The sequence below is a fragment of the Liolophura sinensis genome, chromosome 6, assembly GCF_032854445.1.
Source record: "Liolophura sinensis isolate JHLJ2023 chromosome 6, CUHK_Ljap_v2, whole genome shotgun sequence".
NCBI classification, from domain to species: domain Eukaryota; kingdom Metazoa; phylum Mollusca; class Polyplacophora; order Chitonida; family Chitonidae; genus Liolophura; species Liolophura sinensis.
This window is the reverse complement of record NC_088300.1, coordinates 24704003-24720231: the sequence shown is the minus strand read 5'-3', so window position 1 is coordinate 24720231 and position 16229 is coordinate 24704003. Positions and strand designations below refer to the sequence as shown.

Below are 16229 nucleotides of genomic sequence, written 5' to 3'. Positions count from 1 at the left end.
AGGCTGACGATGGCTTATTGGTATGGCAAAAGCGAGGCATGCGCGACCTCATGGGCTACTACGGCACCATGCTTCTCATGACTGGAGGCTTGGGCCTGGCACTCTATAAAGTATATGTTTTGTCCATGCCCAAGAAATAGAGTTAGAGACCTTATGAGCTCCTTGTGCTTTGTTTGTGATAGTGCTTTTTTAGTGACACTTCCATACTCAAGAAATTCTTAAGCTGTGTCCTGAGTTGAGCAGTGCTACTGTTTTCATTATGCTGGGCCTCTCCAGCCTACCATGCCACTCATGTGAAAAGTTCCCAGTGTTTCTGTTGATAAAAGTGAAAAGTCATATCTCTATCATGTCAGCAAGAGCAAAAAATTCATGAAAAATGAAAATGGAAATGATTTGTTTTCATATGTAGTTGCCCAAAGGTGTTAATATTGAATAATAAAAGAATGACATTTATAGACTCTCATTTTCTGACTTTGAGTTGACTCTCTAGTTTGTAATTACTCTAATATGTTTTATCCCTACCAATCCAACATTGCATGTGGGGCCTTTGTAAATAGTCTGTGTTGCATGTGTGATCTTTTGTACAGTCTTTGTTAAAACACAGCTTGTCTTCCACCAATATAGTGTTCATATCTGTATGTTACTTGTGGGAAAGTTAATTTGCAAAAGGTTGGTGGTTTTACTCCAGGCTTTTCAGTTTTCTCTCCAGGCTTTTCAGTTTTCTCCACTCACAAACAGTCTTTTAAGTGAACCATGACAATGGCTTCAGTATAGCATTAAACATCAGACATGTACATGTATATCAACACATTTACAATTTTGTTTATTGGTTTATTTATTTAACTGTTTGTTCTTTAATGTGATGCTGAAGAAAATAAGCCAGTCTTATGGTTGGGGGAAATCAGGGTGCCTCATGTAAGTCATCAATTTTTGGCAAATTACTGACAGCTTCCTCTTTGAGACATAGAGATATGTTCATCAGGTGAACTTAAAAGAGCCACACCAAGGCGGTTGACCATTACCAAGGCCCCACATGTAGAGAAAGTGTGAGAATCTACAAATCCCTTGACCATGGTCTGGTTTGAACCTACATGTTGTGTGACCTAATAATTGAAAGGCTAGCACCTCTAACCACTTCACCCTGGCTGGCTCCCCAATTATTCGTGTATGGTGTTGGACCCACTAGAACATAGAACATTGCTGGTTTGGCTTGATTTGATACATTGTTCTATTGTTTTATGCCACTGGCCCATACCAAAAAGATTTTCACATTGTGGTGATGGTCAAGTGCCTGTGGTAAACGAATGGCCTTTGGCAAGTTGTATAAACTTTCCCATGTGTTACGTACACTTTTGCATTGGCAGAAGGAGAGTGTTTGGTTAACTTTGGTATGTGGGATACGGACATCAATCAAATACATGCATATAAATAAATATTATGTGTATAGATTTGTACATGTACCTATGAGAAGATATCCAGTGGCTGGTTAGGATTGAATTTATTTTTATTGTTGCTTAACGGATCACTGAAGAAGTTTTCACCTTCTTCCATGAATGATGACGTTCAAGCTTTATTGCCTCAGTACCAGTATCGATGCGTTTAATACATAACATTATATGTCGAGACATTAGCCTGAAATAACTGACGGATTTTCAGACCCTTAGTTTACTGTTGAAGGAAACGAGTATGCCAAGGATAAACCAGATAACAATACAATATCCTTTTCGCAATTTCGCACTAACCAATTTACAACTTCTGAACTTCACTATTTTAGCAGACGAAAGAAAATAAAACAGTTTTCCAAAAGCTTGACGAAATATGAAATCAAACGTCGCGCAAACTGAAAGCTTGGTTGCCAAGCCGGCAGGACAGACTTTTAGCATACGGTAATAAAGACCTTTAATGATTTTAATGGTGACTGAGAAAAATAGGACTAGATAAGATGAATATTAAAAATTGAACACGGTATAGACTATTGAATGAGTCTCTCGTCGGCATTGGCCAAGGAACGATTGCCAGGGTTGTGTCCCTTACCCATATGATAGACACGTAGGCAGTTATACATTTCGCCGACAGAGGTCAGTCGGGCATGTCGCCGCGCGCTGCAAACAGCGCGATACAACACCATGGATACGTTTCACAACATTCGAGCCGGAGAAGCCAGTGTCAAACACGTTTTAGTTGCGATAGTGTTGGATAATTGAAGTTGATATGTTTCCCGGTGCTAAAAACAACTGTGGTGGAAGTGAAATGAGCATCACCCAAAGAAAACACTGTGTGGAATAGGTATGTTTGTTAGAGTCAATCGGAGAGGGATGGATTTCTTAGGCCGGCAATTAGCCCGAGGAATGGTGGCTTATATACGTGTATATTTGTGTGCAAACAAAAAGGACTTTATGGAGATTGAAGAACAATGAGAATATTTAACTGAGTACAGCATGTCGTCAGTGTTGTGAGATTACTCTGTAAACAAGTTAGTATCATTTTTAAAAAGTGTTCGTACCTTTGCTTTTGCTATTACCGATACAATGTTACCGGTAAGGTTGTTTCTATCTAATATGTTTCTGTGCATACTACTTCACGTCATCCGCTTATTGCGCGTCTAAACTGCAAAATCTAAACATACTACAGCATCATATGTGCAAATAAATTCTTAACTTAATGACCATATCTTATACATCAGCATCATTCTTTTACAGTTATGCAGTGAAAAGTCATTTGTGAAGTGTGAAGAAAATTTCACTGCCTCAAAATGCCTTTCGCTCAAACCCGGCTCGAGAGTCTTCAGGTCTGCAAACTGCTTCAGTGTGTGAGAGAGCAGGACAGAGTCCAAATAGAGAAGTTAACAACAAGTGGGATACCTCACCTGGTCAATTATAATGACCCGAATGACGGAGACACTGCCCTGAGTGTGGCAGCGTGTGCTAACAATGATGACATGATTGAATTCTTACTGGGTCTGGGGGCTCATCCAGACGTGATGGACCTGAAGGGACGGACGGCTGCAATGAGGGCAGCTGAGTACGGCCATGTTCAGTGTCTGGAAAAACTGGTCAAGGCTGGAGCTAACATGCAACTGACTGACCTTCAGGGAAAAGGTAAAAACGGTGCATATTGTCTGCATCAAGCCAAACTATCATTGTTAACTTTAATAGTGAACTTAAATATTTCACAAATGTAAGCATCTTCAGTACAGGATGAAACTCCTAAACCAAAGCCATCATAATGAGAAAAGCTTTCAAATTCGCTCTATGTACATACTAATATGACGTGAAAATATGATATTTGTAAACAAATATTTTGAGCCTGTAATTTTCAGACTGCTCACTGAGTCTTCTAATACATATTAATAATGCAGAATAACAGTAGTGTGTATTGTAAACTAGTATTATTAACTTACAGCCTGCCTGTTTCTCTCTCGTTTAGGTATCCTATTTTACTGTATATCGCCAACCCAACGTCACGAGAAGTGTTTTGAGATAGCACTTGCTCATGGGGCTGATGTCAACAATAAAGCCAAAGATGGAACACATGTGTTCTTATATGCATGTCTAACCGCTGTTGAAAATGCAGACATGTGCTGCCTCATGCTGAAGAAAGGAGCAGAACCAAATGCCAAAAATGATGTTAGTAATGACTTCTTGTCACTTTTACATATAGATGTAGCTTTCATTCATTGTAGGAAAACCTTTCAACATGGTACTGTAGTTGCAATTTTGCTTTCACCACCATGTAATTACATTTGAAAATGTCATATAATGCACAAATTACTACCAGTACTATCACATTTTCAAAAATGGAAGCTTTTATATGTGATTAATTTTTTTTTTTACTCTTTTGTTTCACAGAAAGGAATGACAGCTCTAATGGCTGCTGCAAACAGTGGTAGTTTGGCAGTGACCAAGGCTATCCTGGATAAAGGTGCCAATGTGAATGCATTAGATGGCAAGAAAAACCATGCTGCTCATTTTGCTGCCAAGGGAGGGTTTTTACCAGTTTTATGCTGCCTGTCAGCCTACAGTGCTAACTTTAACTTTACCAACAACGAAGGGAATAATGCTATTCATGTAGCAGCGAAAGAGGGATTTGGTGCTTGTTGTCGATTCCTAGCTCAAAGAGGTGAGACATCTGTACATTTGTTTAGAATATGGACAACATTTTGCGTTTTTAATTGTGTATTCATTGATTTTCAATCTACTAAATTACCCTAATTCTTCAACCTTTTCATCTGCCTGAGAAACCTTTCCCCGATATATTGGAACATTCTGAGAGAACCATGGGGTATAGAGAAATAATCTGCACAGTTTTATCCTTTATAGCATGTTTTTCATAATATTTGTATGCCAGAATTCCACTGAAAAAAAGGACTGTGGTGGTTAAAAATGTTGAAGATTTAGAGTAAGTGATATTTCCTGAAAGTCAGAAAGTATTAGTGTTGTACATGCAGCAGCATGCTACTTTGGACTCCAGAATGCCCATGTGTTAAGTGTTTAAACCATTATCCTAAATGATCTAAAATTGCATCCACAGCAGTGCATTTTTAGAGGCAAATAAATGTCACAAAATATTATTTTAACACAGAAATTTACAATTTTCCAGTTGAATATCATCCCATGTAAATTCTAGCAAAATAAACTGATCAGAGATTTCATCAATGAGCTAAGTTTGATTGCTTGTTTGATATTATTATGATCAAGGCAGGATAAAGGCATGACTGTTTAATTTCTGTGCTCTTTAGGTTGCAATCCGAAGATCAAAAATAATGAAGGTGAAACAGCTAAATCTCTAGCAAAGGAGAATGGCAGCAAGGAATCAATGAAAGAAGTTAAAAAAGCAGAGAAAATGTTTGGGAAAACAGGGAAGAACAATGACCCTTGGGTGTTATTATTGTATGACTGGGTGTATGAGCGGCAGCAGAAAATCATGGACATGTTTACAAAGTTTGACCCCGACGCAAAGGGCACGATTAACACGGACGACTTCATCGACAGTTTACAGGGATTGAACGCTCCGGTGGAGGAAGAAGAGCTCAAAAAGATTGCCATTCTGCATGACAAGAATAAGGATGGCACTGTGAACTATAGTGACTTTATCGCGGGCAAGAAATATGTCAATAAAAACTATCTTATGAGCTCATTTGAAGGGAAAAAGAAGAAGAAAAAAAAGGGAGGTAAAAAGGGCAAGAAAGGCAAATTTAAACTGGCAATGCCCATCTGCACGCTCCCTGAGGGGGAGAGGACGGCGGGTGGGGGACCACCCGAGATGTTCATAGAAAGGCATTTACATATGACGGACACAGGGCGCTTCAACCGTGACCAGCCCCCGTCACACCCACTACAGGATGACTCTGCCTGGTACATGCATCAGCCACAGAAATCCTACATGAACTTAAACGAAGCTGCTAAAATGGGAGATTTTGATTCACTGAAGGGCGCCCTCCAGCGGGGCACCCCGATAGACACCAGGGACAAGTACTACAAGACACCTCTGATGGTGGCAGCAAGCTCTGGCAACCTGGATATGGTCAAATTCCTACTAGAGAATGGGTAAGTCATCACCTAACCAAAACATTGACGAAGCTGCAGTTGAACACCTATGGTTAGTATATCAGTGTTAACTTACATGCATTGATGGATGATAGACAAATTGGTCATTTGTAAACAGGGGTATTTGATCTTACTTTACTGTTCTTATATAGTTTCTGTTTTCCGTCTTATATTTTTGGTACATGTAAGTGAAGTGTTTGACGTCCTATCTTTTAACATGGAACAGTCAGTCAGGTTTTTGACATGGGCTGGTCGGCCTAGATTTAGCCTCTCCCATGTTAATTTTGTCACCCCACTGGCTAACCCTATGCTGATCGGTCAAATTTTTGACATCCTATCTTTGAGCACTGGCTGGTCGGTCAAATTTTCGATGTCTTATCTTTTAACATAGAAGAGTTGGTCAAATTTATTACATGGGCTGGTCGACATAGATTTACCCTCTCACATGTTAATTTTGTCATCCAACTTGCTAACCCTATGCTGATCGGTCAAATTTTTTACATCCTATCTTTTAGCATTGGCTGGTCGATCAAATTTTTTACATCCTATCTTTTAACATTGGCTGATTGGTCAAATTTTTGACACCCGATCTTTTAACATGGAACGATTAGTCAGGTTTTTGACATAGGCTGGTCGGCCTAGATTTAGCCTCTTTCATGTTAATTTTGTCATCCAACTTGCTAACCCTATGCTGATCGGTCCAATTTTTGACGTCGTATCTTTTAGCACTGGTTTGTCCATCAAATTTTGACATCCTATCTTTTAACATGGAAAGGTCATTCAGCTTGTTGACATGGGCTGGTCGGCATAGATTTAGCCTCTCCTATGTTAATTTTGTCACCCCACTGGCTAACCCTATGCTTGTCAGTCAAATTTTTGACATCCAATCTTTTAACATTGGCTGGTCGGTCAAATTTTTGACATCTATCTTTTAACATGAGCTTGTTGGTAAAAATTTTAATATCCTGTCTTTTAACATGAACCGGCCAGTGAAATTTTTAATGTCCAATTTTCATAGGCCATTCACAGTGAGTACAGTCAGTTTTTTTTTGGAGGATGTCATATGTATTGTAAATTCCCTTGTCCTTACATGTGTGATGTACAGCATTTAACCTTTCTCTCCTCTTGTAGTGCCAAAGTTAACACGAGGGATAACTTCAAATGGACGCCACTGCACCATGGCTGTCATGGAGGCCAGCTGGATGTTGTGCAGCTGCTACTGGACAATGGCGCTGAGATGGATGCGACAACGATGAATGGCGGTACACCAATCATGAGGGCTATAGAGAGCTCCAAGCTGGATGTTGTCCAGTACCTCATTCAGAAAGGAGCCAAGCTACAAGTAGAAAACAAGAAAGGTGAGAACATAAATACTAGAGGCTGTATAGCTTAAATATTACTTGAAATTTTTGAAAATAAAAAAAATGTTAGTACCGGACAAAATGAAAAAACATTCTCAAGCAATGAGAACTTGTCAGATGGCCAGCAGCAGGCCTTGATGTCATTTTATTGATGTCAAATGTTTCTTTCCCAGCTCATCATGATGACGTCACAATAAAGACAGTACATTACAATGGAAACTGATACATTGTAATGGTGTAGACGTTACCCTTCAATCCATTCCTGACGTAACATTGGCTCGAGGTCCTGCTTCACACTAGCGCCACCTCACGGGATTAAAAAATATGTCCTCTCTCCATTGAATAGTGAAATTAGTGAGTCAGAGTTTATATGTATATGAAGACTCGTTATATTTTTTGGCTGAAAAGTTCTGCAGCAATTACATTTGGACTACTCACTTTCTGACAGTTGCATGAACTAGTGGTCTGCTGGCTCATTCATCTAAAGCACTGTTCCCACCACATCCAGTGTGCTCCAGACCAGTGAGGTCACAGGATCAAATCCAGCTCTTGATGCTTTGGATGTTACATTAATGAGATCAGGAGGTGCCTATGATACCTTGTGATAGAGCTGTGGCCTGCCACAGTCACTTCAGCTTTTTTCCATATATCACCATCATATTAGTGGAAAATTCTTGAGTACAATGATAAACACAAATGAAATACATCAGTCAGTTATCTTCTGCCGCAGGTGACAATCCAGTAGACATTGCCATTTCCTGGGCAGACATCAGAGTGCTGGATGTTGTTCAGGCCAAGTGGGATAGCTTACCAGCACCCTCAGACAAGAAGAAGAAAGGTGGCGCTGGCGGAGGCAAAAAGGGAGGCAAGCGGCCAACATCAAGTGCAGCCGATGGCAATACATCTCCAAAGGTAAGCGAAAGTTGGTTTTGTTCAGTTTTCTGTTAAATAAGGATTGAGGGTGAACCAGATCATAGAAAAAGCTGGAAAGATTTTTTGGCAGAGTTGCTCACCTCAATAATGATTGACATTTAACACCTGTCAAAGTGTATGATGTGTCACATGTGCCTGCAGTTTAGCATGCTTCACCGACCTGAAAACTTGTCTCCTGTCTTTCTGTTCTTTGTCTTACTTGCACTGATATTCATGGCGAATGTTAGACAGGTGGCACTTATCCCTCTCAATAAATACATTACTTTTATAGAGTTAACTCTACATGAGCATATCCTTTGACCATGTTTCATTGCACCTGTATGGAAATTTTCATGGCTTATTCATTCAAGTATTTGGTAAAAATTCTTTCACATTTCTACCTACAGCCTGATGTTAGCGACACAGAATAGAGGCAGAGAGGTATTCAGCGTTTCACCTGCTGATTATTAATTTATCTCCTGCAGCACTAACTTAATATCCTTATATCTACTTGAGTGTTACTCCCTCTGCCTACTTTCCCAAAACTTGCCGTGGTAACTGTATTTTGCTCTAACCATGACCAGCTCATTTATGGAAAAAAAAGAACTTTGATACAAAGTTTTGTGGATATGGCCTGTGCTTGAAAAAAAAGTTGACATCTCCTCTTGGTTCGCAATTCTTTTACTTTCCACATATCAAAACTGTGTCTAAGAATTATTCCACTTCCTATTAAGCTGTTCAGCACTGAAACGAAATCAAAGAGTTCTGAACCAAGAACAACTAACCAATGCTATTCCATATCTGCATCGTGTACCAGTTCTTAAGACAGCTACCTTCTGACTCTTAACTTCAATAACTGGACTGAACATACATGTATACTCAAACACTTTGAAAACACATAACTGACAAGCCACCAGTAGACACTGGGAGGTGTTTATTATTAAAGGAAAACATGTTTATTGTTCGACAAGCCACATAAGAATTATTCCGTCAAAAATTCACCAACTTCTATCGTACGCAACTTGTTAAAATGTGTCACTACAGTAGGACCCTCTTACACAGAAAGCTTTGAATATGAGATTTTAAACTTTAATATATTTACCTTGTCTTCGGCAAGAAAAAGGGCTGCTTCATTTAAAAACAATTATTAAACTCACATTCACATTCTAGAAGCAGAAGTTAAGTTTTAGGCTAGGCACAGATGACTTTACTAAAATCTGTCACCATACATGTGTAATTTATCGGTGTTTAACATTGTCTGTCCTTCTTACAAAAAATGCGTTTCTGCCTATATGTAGATATTGTCTGTTTTTGCTTTGTAACTAGCAGCTTTCTGGGACAACCTGTGCGATATTACTTCAGGTTATTACTTCAGATATTCCCACCTGAGTGTTTTAAGACATATTCAAGTATTTTTGTAACATGAATATATGTAGGATTACTAAACATTAAACTCTGGACCTTTTCCCCAGTTTTCTGCTACACTTCAGCATTGGCAACACTTATAACATCTGCCTTTGAAATGATAATTCTCATTTCGTCGTATAGATAAATGCAATCTTCAGGAGAAACAGCGCTTAACACAGGAGAATTTATTTGACCACGATTTTATAAGATAGCTGAATATTTTTAAAAGCTTTGATACAAATTATTGCTTTCATTTTTAGGTTGGCTTGAAAGAGATAAGTTCAAAATTAACCAGTACCCTGCGCATTAAGAGTTAAAGCTTTTAATATTATATTTGTAACATGTTTCTTGTGTTATAGTTTGGTCAGAACATGAGGTCCCAGATGGAGATGCCTCCATTACAGAGGAAGGGTTCTATCTTGAGGGCAGCGTCTGCATTGGCTGGGGGTCTAGATGACCACGAGGACATCACCTACGTGCCTCGCAGAGCCTGGACTGAACAAGCCACCACTGAGCAGCTTATCCACGCCAGGCAGGTTCAGCGAGAGCGATTTGGCTGGGAGGTTGACTTTGAGGACTTTAAAATGCCTTTTCTGAAAAATGTGTGTGTTCGAGCAGCTCAGATTGAAGCAGAAGATGATTAACGTGTGCTATCTTCATAGGTCTGTATGTGGTAATTTTCGTATAATATAGAGTGGCTGGCCTCATGGCCTCATTACTTGCTCTAAGATGAGATTGGGAAACTGTCTCAAAAAGCCCAAGAGGAACTGGATAGAAACCCTCATGCTCCATAGAACACAAGCCGTGTAAACCAAAGACAGCCTTTCTCCTCTTAACAGTGGATGTAAAACAGAGAGTGAATAGAGAGACAGTATCAGCTAACACCAACTTTGCTCTCAAATCCCTGTTTACATGTTCTTGGGCAGACCATGTCTGAATCACGTCAGACACTATTCCAGTGGTTTTGATGAAGATTGCTTTTGTTCTTGAACATGTGGCAATGTTGCTTTTGTTCTTGAGTATAAGGATGTTGCAACATATCTCTATGTTTCTGTTGACTGAGCTAGTTTCCATCATCAAAACTAAATTTACTCTAGAATTGACGAAACCATCAGCAGAAAACTAAGACAAAGTTTGGTATCAAAGAAGAAAAATCTTATTTTACACCAATTGTAATTATGTAATAGGATGACAAACAATTACTACAGATTGGTTGAAATAAGCATCAACATTTTGACTGGGAATGCACAGCTGTACATACATTACTGTGTGTGAGAGTGTGAGAGTGTATATATATATATATATATATATATATATATATATATATATATATACACCCATACATATATATATATATTGTTAAGAATGAGTCCCAGACTCAAGGCCATTGGGTATTTACATGATGTGCATGTAAAATAAATTTTGAAATCTTTTTCAAACGAATTTCTTTGTGTTGTTTATCATACAACTGATAATTTACAGTAAAATTTTTAACTGCTATTACTGCCCCCTGCAATATGTTATTTATATTGCATAAATAGATTGGTGTGTTAAATTCAGTACAAAACAAACTGTGTGAGATAAAACATAAATGCATAAAAAACATATGTACATCTAAGAACAGTCAAAATAAAGACTGATAACTCTCAGCTACAGAAAAATTGATAAATCTTCTCATACACTGACTGATATGTAAACACCATACTAGACAGAAAATACAATAAACTTCACCTTCACTATGTCACGGCATGTTTTCCGTGTTTGTTAGGTACTTACCTGAAGGCCTAGGTAAACCTATACATAAGACAACCTGCAACTAAAAAATCATTGGTAAGCGTCCTAAATTCTGAATGATAACATGGTTAAACGTGGGGTATCTTGATCACATGGTTAGTTATGGGGTACCTTGGCCAATCTTAAAGTGCCATCTTCAGCTCTAAGAGAAACCAGACTAAAATATTAAAATAATATGAAGGATACCCTATGGAAAAGAGCTGACACGAGAGTTCACTAAGGATTTTTACCCCTGCAAACAGTCCTCAAAAGCAAAATTTTTGACAGTTTCTATAAAATTTCCTTGATGTGATGATAAATATTCCAAATGCGATGATGAATCACGCAGATATGACGTCTAGGAAGATGACTGTGATGAATCTCTGAAATGTCTTTAATGACACGAGCACCGCAAACTATTAAAAAACTGTCCCACGAGTTAAATGAATGAAAATGTGTCTTTGAGTGCGAATTGAAAGCAATGGTCACATATGTGATACTATGAGAGTTCAATTCTCCGAAGGAATACAGGCATCAAACAGCCCGAGAATTCTGACTTGACAGGCTTTATAAAGAATTCTGACCTCACAGGCAGTATAAAGAATTCTGACTTCATAGGCTTAAGAATTCTGACTTCCACTACATGCCAATGCTGCCTTCAGGGCCACCCGCTGTAGTGTTTTTTCCCATTTTTTTCCCCAGAAAGTCCTTTAGAATATCATCCACCTCCTTTTCCTTATAGTCTTTCACAATGAACTTCTCATCGTCATGAGCCCCACTCACTAGAGCAGAAAGACCTAGAGAAAACCAAGCAACATATAAGGAGTCATTAGGTGTGTGTACGTATATTGTGTCTTGTTGTAGCAGGCTGAGTCCATGCCAACAAATTTCTGCCGCCACTGAAGTATCATGCTGAAGACACCAGATATGACACCCCACTTAGTCACATTATACAGACACTCGGCCAACCAGTTATGTTTCCTTGCTCTAATGTGAGAAAAGACAAGCTCTGTATTCCTGTTACAATTACATGTATATTGACTAAGAAGAGTAGATAGAATGCTGTCATCTATTACAAAAGTGCGTCTACAGATGACCTAATGACTCATCTTCTTTCTGTTACGACCCTGCAGTGAAATAAATTACTAGTACTTGCATGTCAAATCTGAAAAGTTCAGTTTTTAATACCACCTTTTTTTTTCTTAAACTGCTCAGTGTGAATATATAATTTCTAAATGTTATATAATGCTTTAGATTCACAGGCATATGTGGCTCCAAGGATAACAGTGAATTCATGGCATCACCACCTCAACATTAATTATCAATATCTAAATTTGTCTACTACTACTCACGCTTGTCACTAGAAGGTCTAAAGAGGCACAGGATCTTCTTCCCCAGGGAGAGGGCCTTCCCTAGCTCAATGCCAACCCCTAAGGACGGCTGGGTCACTTCAGCAACAACCACTGTGATACAACCAGAAATGACAATTTCCAACTGTTGTTTGTGAACTGAACTGATGCAGGTAAAAGCTCAAAGGGAGGCTGCATATGACATCAGCTGCAGTGATGTTTAACCCCAAGCATACAAACTTACATCAGGATACATCATACATGCAGAAAGAAGCAATATATACGCCCCCAAAGTGGCCACTGATGTCCAACAAAAAAAAAGGTATTCTGTCTACTACGGTACATGTATGTTTTTGAGGCTATTCATATTTACTGTTTACTTTACCATATAATCCATAATGTTATACATGGTTAGTTTGTCTGTTTGTTCAATTGGTGTTTTACGCCGTACTCAAGAATATTTCACTTATACGACTGCAGCCAGGATTATGGTGGGAGGAAAACGGGCAGAAGCCTGGGGAAACACACAACCATTCACCGGTTTCTGCCAGGCCTTCCCACGTACGGCCAGAGAGGAAGCCAGCATGAGCTGGACTTGAACTCACAGCAACCGCATTGGTAATGGGCTCCTGGGTTATTACGCTGCACTAGCGCGCTAACCAACTGAGCCACAGAGGCCCCTTGTGATACATCATGAATACTTTACCATCACACTGATCAAGCCACTTCATGTCCCTCTCATAAATTTCTCTATCAGTCAGTTTTTCCTCATCATCTGTAATCATAGGAATGAGACAAAGAATAGTAAATCAATGTACATAACATCCATCAGCCCAATATACCAGCAGTTTCAAGGTGGTTCATACATTCATATGCGTTTTTCCACTCTAAACATAGCTTTTTATGTTGAAACGGCTCTTCATTATTACCTATGCTTAAAAGACTATTTAAGTTCTGAAAAAATGTTCTTCACACATGTGTGAAGTGGGGTCATATGTGATGTCAAAGCGTCATGCAACTGGTAGTAGGGCTCATAAAGCCCACTTTACAATTGAACATTAGATTTACTTTAGTGCAAAAAAATCTAAGCATTATTTTTAAGAAATAGTTTTACACGGTCTTTCTCCTGAGGCTTATTTCACTTTCAAGCAGTTCTTTCCTTTAAAATTCAAACTACATGTATTACCATCCACATTTGGATTCCCAACATGTTCTGTTAAAACATCACCATAAGCTTTCAGCTTCTCAATCAGTCGTTGGTATAATTCAGCATCTTGTCTTCCTCCACGAATACTGCCACAGAAATATATGAACAGGCCCATAATCTTATCTGTATTCTCAGTGCCTGAATAAGAATGAATACAAAACATACAGAATATAGGGTAGCTAGATTCCATGTGACATTTGTTTACTACATACAAGTATCCTCTAGAAATCACAATTGGTATTAATTAAGAGCTAATCTACAATAAAGCTTAAGAATATTTGAGTAGAACAGCCAGTTATGTTAAACTGACACAGAGTACTGGTAGTGAATTCATCTGATTCATAATTCTACATTTTCCAACTGACCGACTTTATGCTTGATCTGCTATGTCAAGTTTAAATTGTTCAGACTATGCTAGCAACAAGTAAGGCCTAGTTTTACAAAACGTCACTAAAGCTCTGCAGAAATACTCAGACTATCTGAAAAAGTCCAACGGGTCCATGGTCGCTGACAGTGATTCAAAAATAAGCATTTTCCCATGAAATAACGTTGGGACGACCATTTCCTTCACCCACACCGTTTGTTACTGAGGAGATCACGGGGTCTCCAGCTTCTGATCCGTCTTACAGAATTGCAGTTAGTGCTCAAATGCAATGTACTAGCGACAGTTGTGGATACAGGCGTAGCTTTTATTTGAAGAAATCGCACAAAAATATGCTTCGGCGACTAGGACACATCAGCAAGCATTTAGCAGTGTACCTTTAGAGGCTGCGCCACTCGAATCAGAGTTACTTATTTACGACTGGAAACCGAGCATCGAAAACTGACCCCCAAATGAAATCCTCATCATACAGCGAATCAAACAAACGCGTTTAATCAAGTTATTAATGGAAAGAGTCAGAACTACTGCTATCAAATGTTTATTACTAAAGAGTTTATCACAGATTTTGGTAAAACAGGACTCAAAATGCAATATTTTACTTTACTAGCGCTCGCAACTTACCCGCAACAACCCACAAGTCCTTCGCGCTCAATTTTTGTCTGCAACTAACTTTGTTCCTCCTTTCCATGAAGAGCTCCATCTCGCAGTAACTTTCGCAGCAGGCTTTGCTCGAGATATCTGATCACATGGTTGATGGATCACGGTTGTGGTATTCACAGTGTTAGTTTTATGGAGTTGTGAAAAGTCGTTTAAGTTTTCATAAAAGAAAGAAAGGAAACGTATGTAACAATAGTCCATCTAGTTATAACTAAAATATTATCTACAAAGAATTTGTCAAATATGTGTTTGTGTTGTTGCATGTGGTGCATTTCTCCATTCTTTAATTTCCACGTTCTTTAAACGCTGTCTGCCAGATTATTGTCAGGGAAGAGTCTTTTGCTTATAATTGGCTGTTCCATTAGCCTCACACCCTTCTACAGCATGGATAAATAAAACAATAATTTGAGTATATATTTATTTATGTGATTTCTGCTTCATGCCGTACTCAAGAATATTTCCCTTTATTCAACGGCGGCCAGCAATATGGCGGAAGGAAACCAGACAGACCTCGGGGAAATCCACGGTCTCCGCAGGTTGCTGAATGACCTTCCCACAGTCATTGAAATGTGATGCTAGAATTCTAGTGAATGCATCACATGATATAAACCTAGTGAAAACATAGATTTTTTGCTTTGCAATAAGAATTTGTTGCAGGCTGTGACCTCATACTGGTAACACCCATGTTAAACTACTAGCTCCTATACTTATCAGTATGGATTGTTTTATACCTTAAACTTGTGTGGCTGATACTCTTTTCTGGCTTATAGCCTTATACATCAACGGTGATTACTGTCAATGTTTGTAGCTCTAACAGGAAACTGTGATATCCTTAATTTGCACATTAATGTTTTTAGATACAGAGAGCATACGGGAACTATATAAATAAAACTGAAGAATGTGTTGCAAAACCTGTAAAAGTCTTCTGTATCTGGTCTCATATACCCTTAAGATTGACCAACATCATGTAAGTGAACAAATTTTTAAGTACGGCACAAAAAAACAATTGCATAATTAGTTTAAAACAAATTTAACAAGAGGTACCACATAAATTCGTTGCAGGTGCAAAACATAAGCCTGTGCATTAAACAAAAGAGTTTATAGTGAGAACATTGCAACCTCTGATCATGCCGACCATGTGAACATAAACCAGATACATGTATACACTTCAAAAAGGTTTTATTAAGTTATAGTTGCTTCTAATAGATAATTATTTGTTACTTGATTTCAAAATCTGTAATGTATTTTCCTCCTAAAATTAAGCAAACAAAAAGAAAAATAAAAGGAACAGGAAGCAGGAGATGAAAGCAAGTTGTCATAAAATAAAATACATGTATATTATATATACCGATTATATAATGGGTGTGTTTGATTTATTTATTGAATTGATTTTTATGCTGTGCCGAAAGTTGTTGACCACCACAATGGCCAGCATTATGACGGGAGAAAACCGGGACATTTGTCTGAAACTGTATCATATGCAACAGTCGAGGACCCTGTCTAGTACGCATGCGCACCAAATAGCCAGTAACCCGTGTAAGTTTCCCATTGAATTAACATGCGATGGAAATATTAACGGTTTATTTCAGCTATACGCTTCATGCTAGATCCAGTGCCGCGATTGCAATATACAGT

At 38.5% G+C, this 16229-nt stretch overlaps 2 protein-coding genes across 3 annotated transcripts; one reads left to right on the top strand and one right to left on the bottom strand.

Moving 5' to 3' along the window:
* The first annotated feature begins 2130 nt into the window (after positions 1-2130).
* On the top strand, positions 2131-10471 carry LOC135468245 (ankyrin repeat and EF-hand domain-containing protein 1-like). Of its 2 annotated transcripts, XM_064746391.1 has the most exons (9): positions 2131-2286; positions 2700-3098; positions 3427-3626; positions 3849-4119; positions 4739-5546; positions 6678-6904; positions 7638-7819; positions 8227-8260; positions 9586-9691. In XM_064746391.1, exons 2-8 carry the CDS (start codon positions 2753-2755, stop codon positions 8248-8250), a joined length of 2058 nt encoding a protein of 685 aa, XP_064602461.1. In that variant the 5' UTR covers positions 2131-2286; positions 2700-2752; the 3' UTR covers positions 8251-8260; positions 9586-9691. The 2 variants fall into 2 exon arrangements, with proteins under 2 accessions (XP_064602461.1, XP_064602460.1); XM_064746390.1 differs by lacking the exon at positions 8227-8260 and having other exon boundaries at positions 9586-10471.
* Positions 10472-11638: 1167 nt separating this feature from the next.
* LOC135467031 (5-hydroxymethyl-dUMP N-hydrolase-like) lies at positions 11639-14589 on the bottom strand. The gene is made up of 5 exons (XM_064744788.1): positions 14559-14589; positions 13535-13693; positions 13055-13123; positions 12352-12462; positions 11639-11796 (listed from the first exon to the last, which is right to left on the bottom strand). The coding sequence occupies exons 2-5, from the start codon at positions 13668-13670 to the stop codon at positions 11639-11641; spliced, it is 474 nt and encodes a 157-aa protein (XP_064600858.1). The 5' UTR covers positions 13671-13693; positions 14559-14589.
* Positions 14590-16229: the final 1640 nt, after the last annotated feature.

Bases quoted from the DNA above. Each gene is read 5' to 3' on its own strand.
- LOC135467031 (XM_064744788.1), bottom strand. From the start codon at position 13,670: ATGGGCCTGTTCATATATTTCTGTGGCAGTATTCGTGGAGGAAGACAA. The intron at 12,463-13,054 runs GTAAAGTATTCA...GTTGTATCACAG, and splicing joins GTGGCTTGATCAGTGTGATG to TGGTTGTTGCTGAAGTGACC. The intron at 11,797-12,351 runs GTGAGTAGTAGT...GGTTTTCTCTAG, and splicing joins TAGACCTTCTAGTGACAAGC to GTCTTTCTGCTCTAGTGAGT.
- LOC135468245 (XM_064746390.1), top strand. From the start codon at position 2,753: ATGCCTTTCGCTCAAACCCGGCTCGAGAGTCTTCAGGTCTGCAAACTG. The intron at 3,099-3,426 runs GTAAAAACGGTG...TCTCTCGTTTAG, and splicing joins GACTGACCTTCAGGGAAAAG to GTATCCTATTTTACTGTATA. The intron at 3,627-3,848 runs GTTAGTAATGAC...TTTGTTTCACAG, and splicing joins AACCAAATGCCAAAAATGAT to AAAGGAATGACAGCTCTAAT.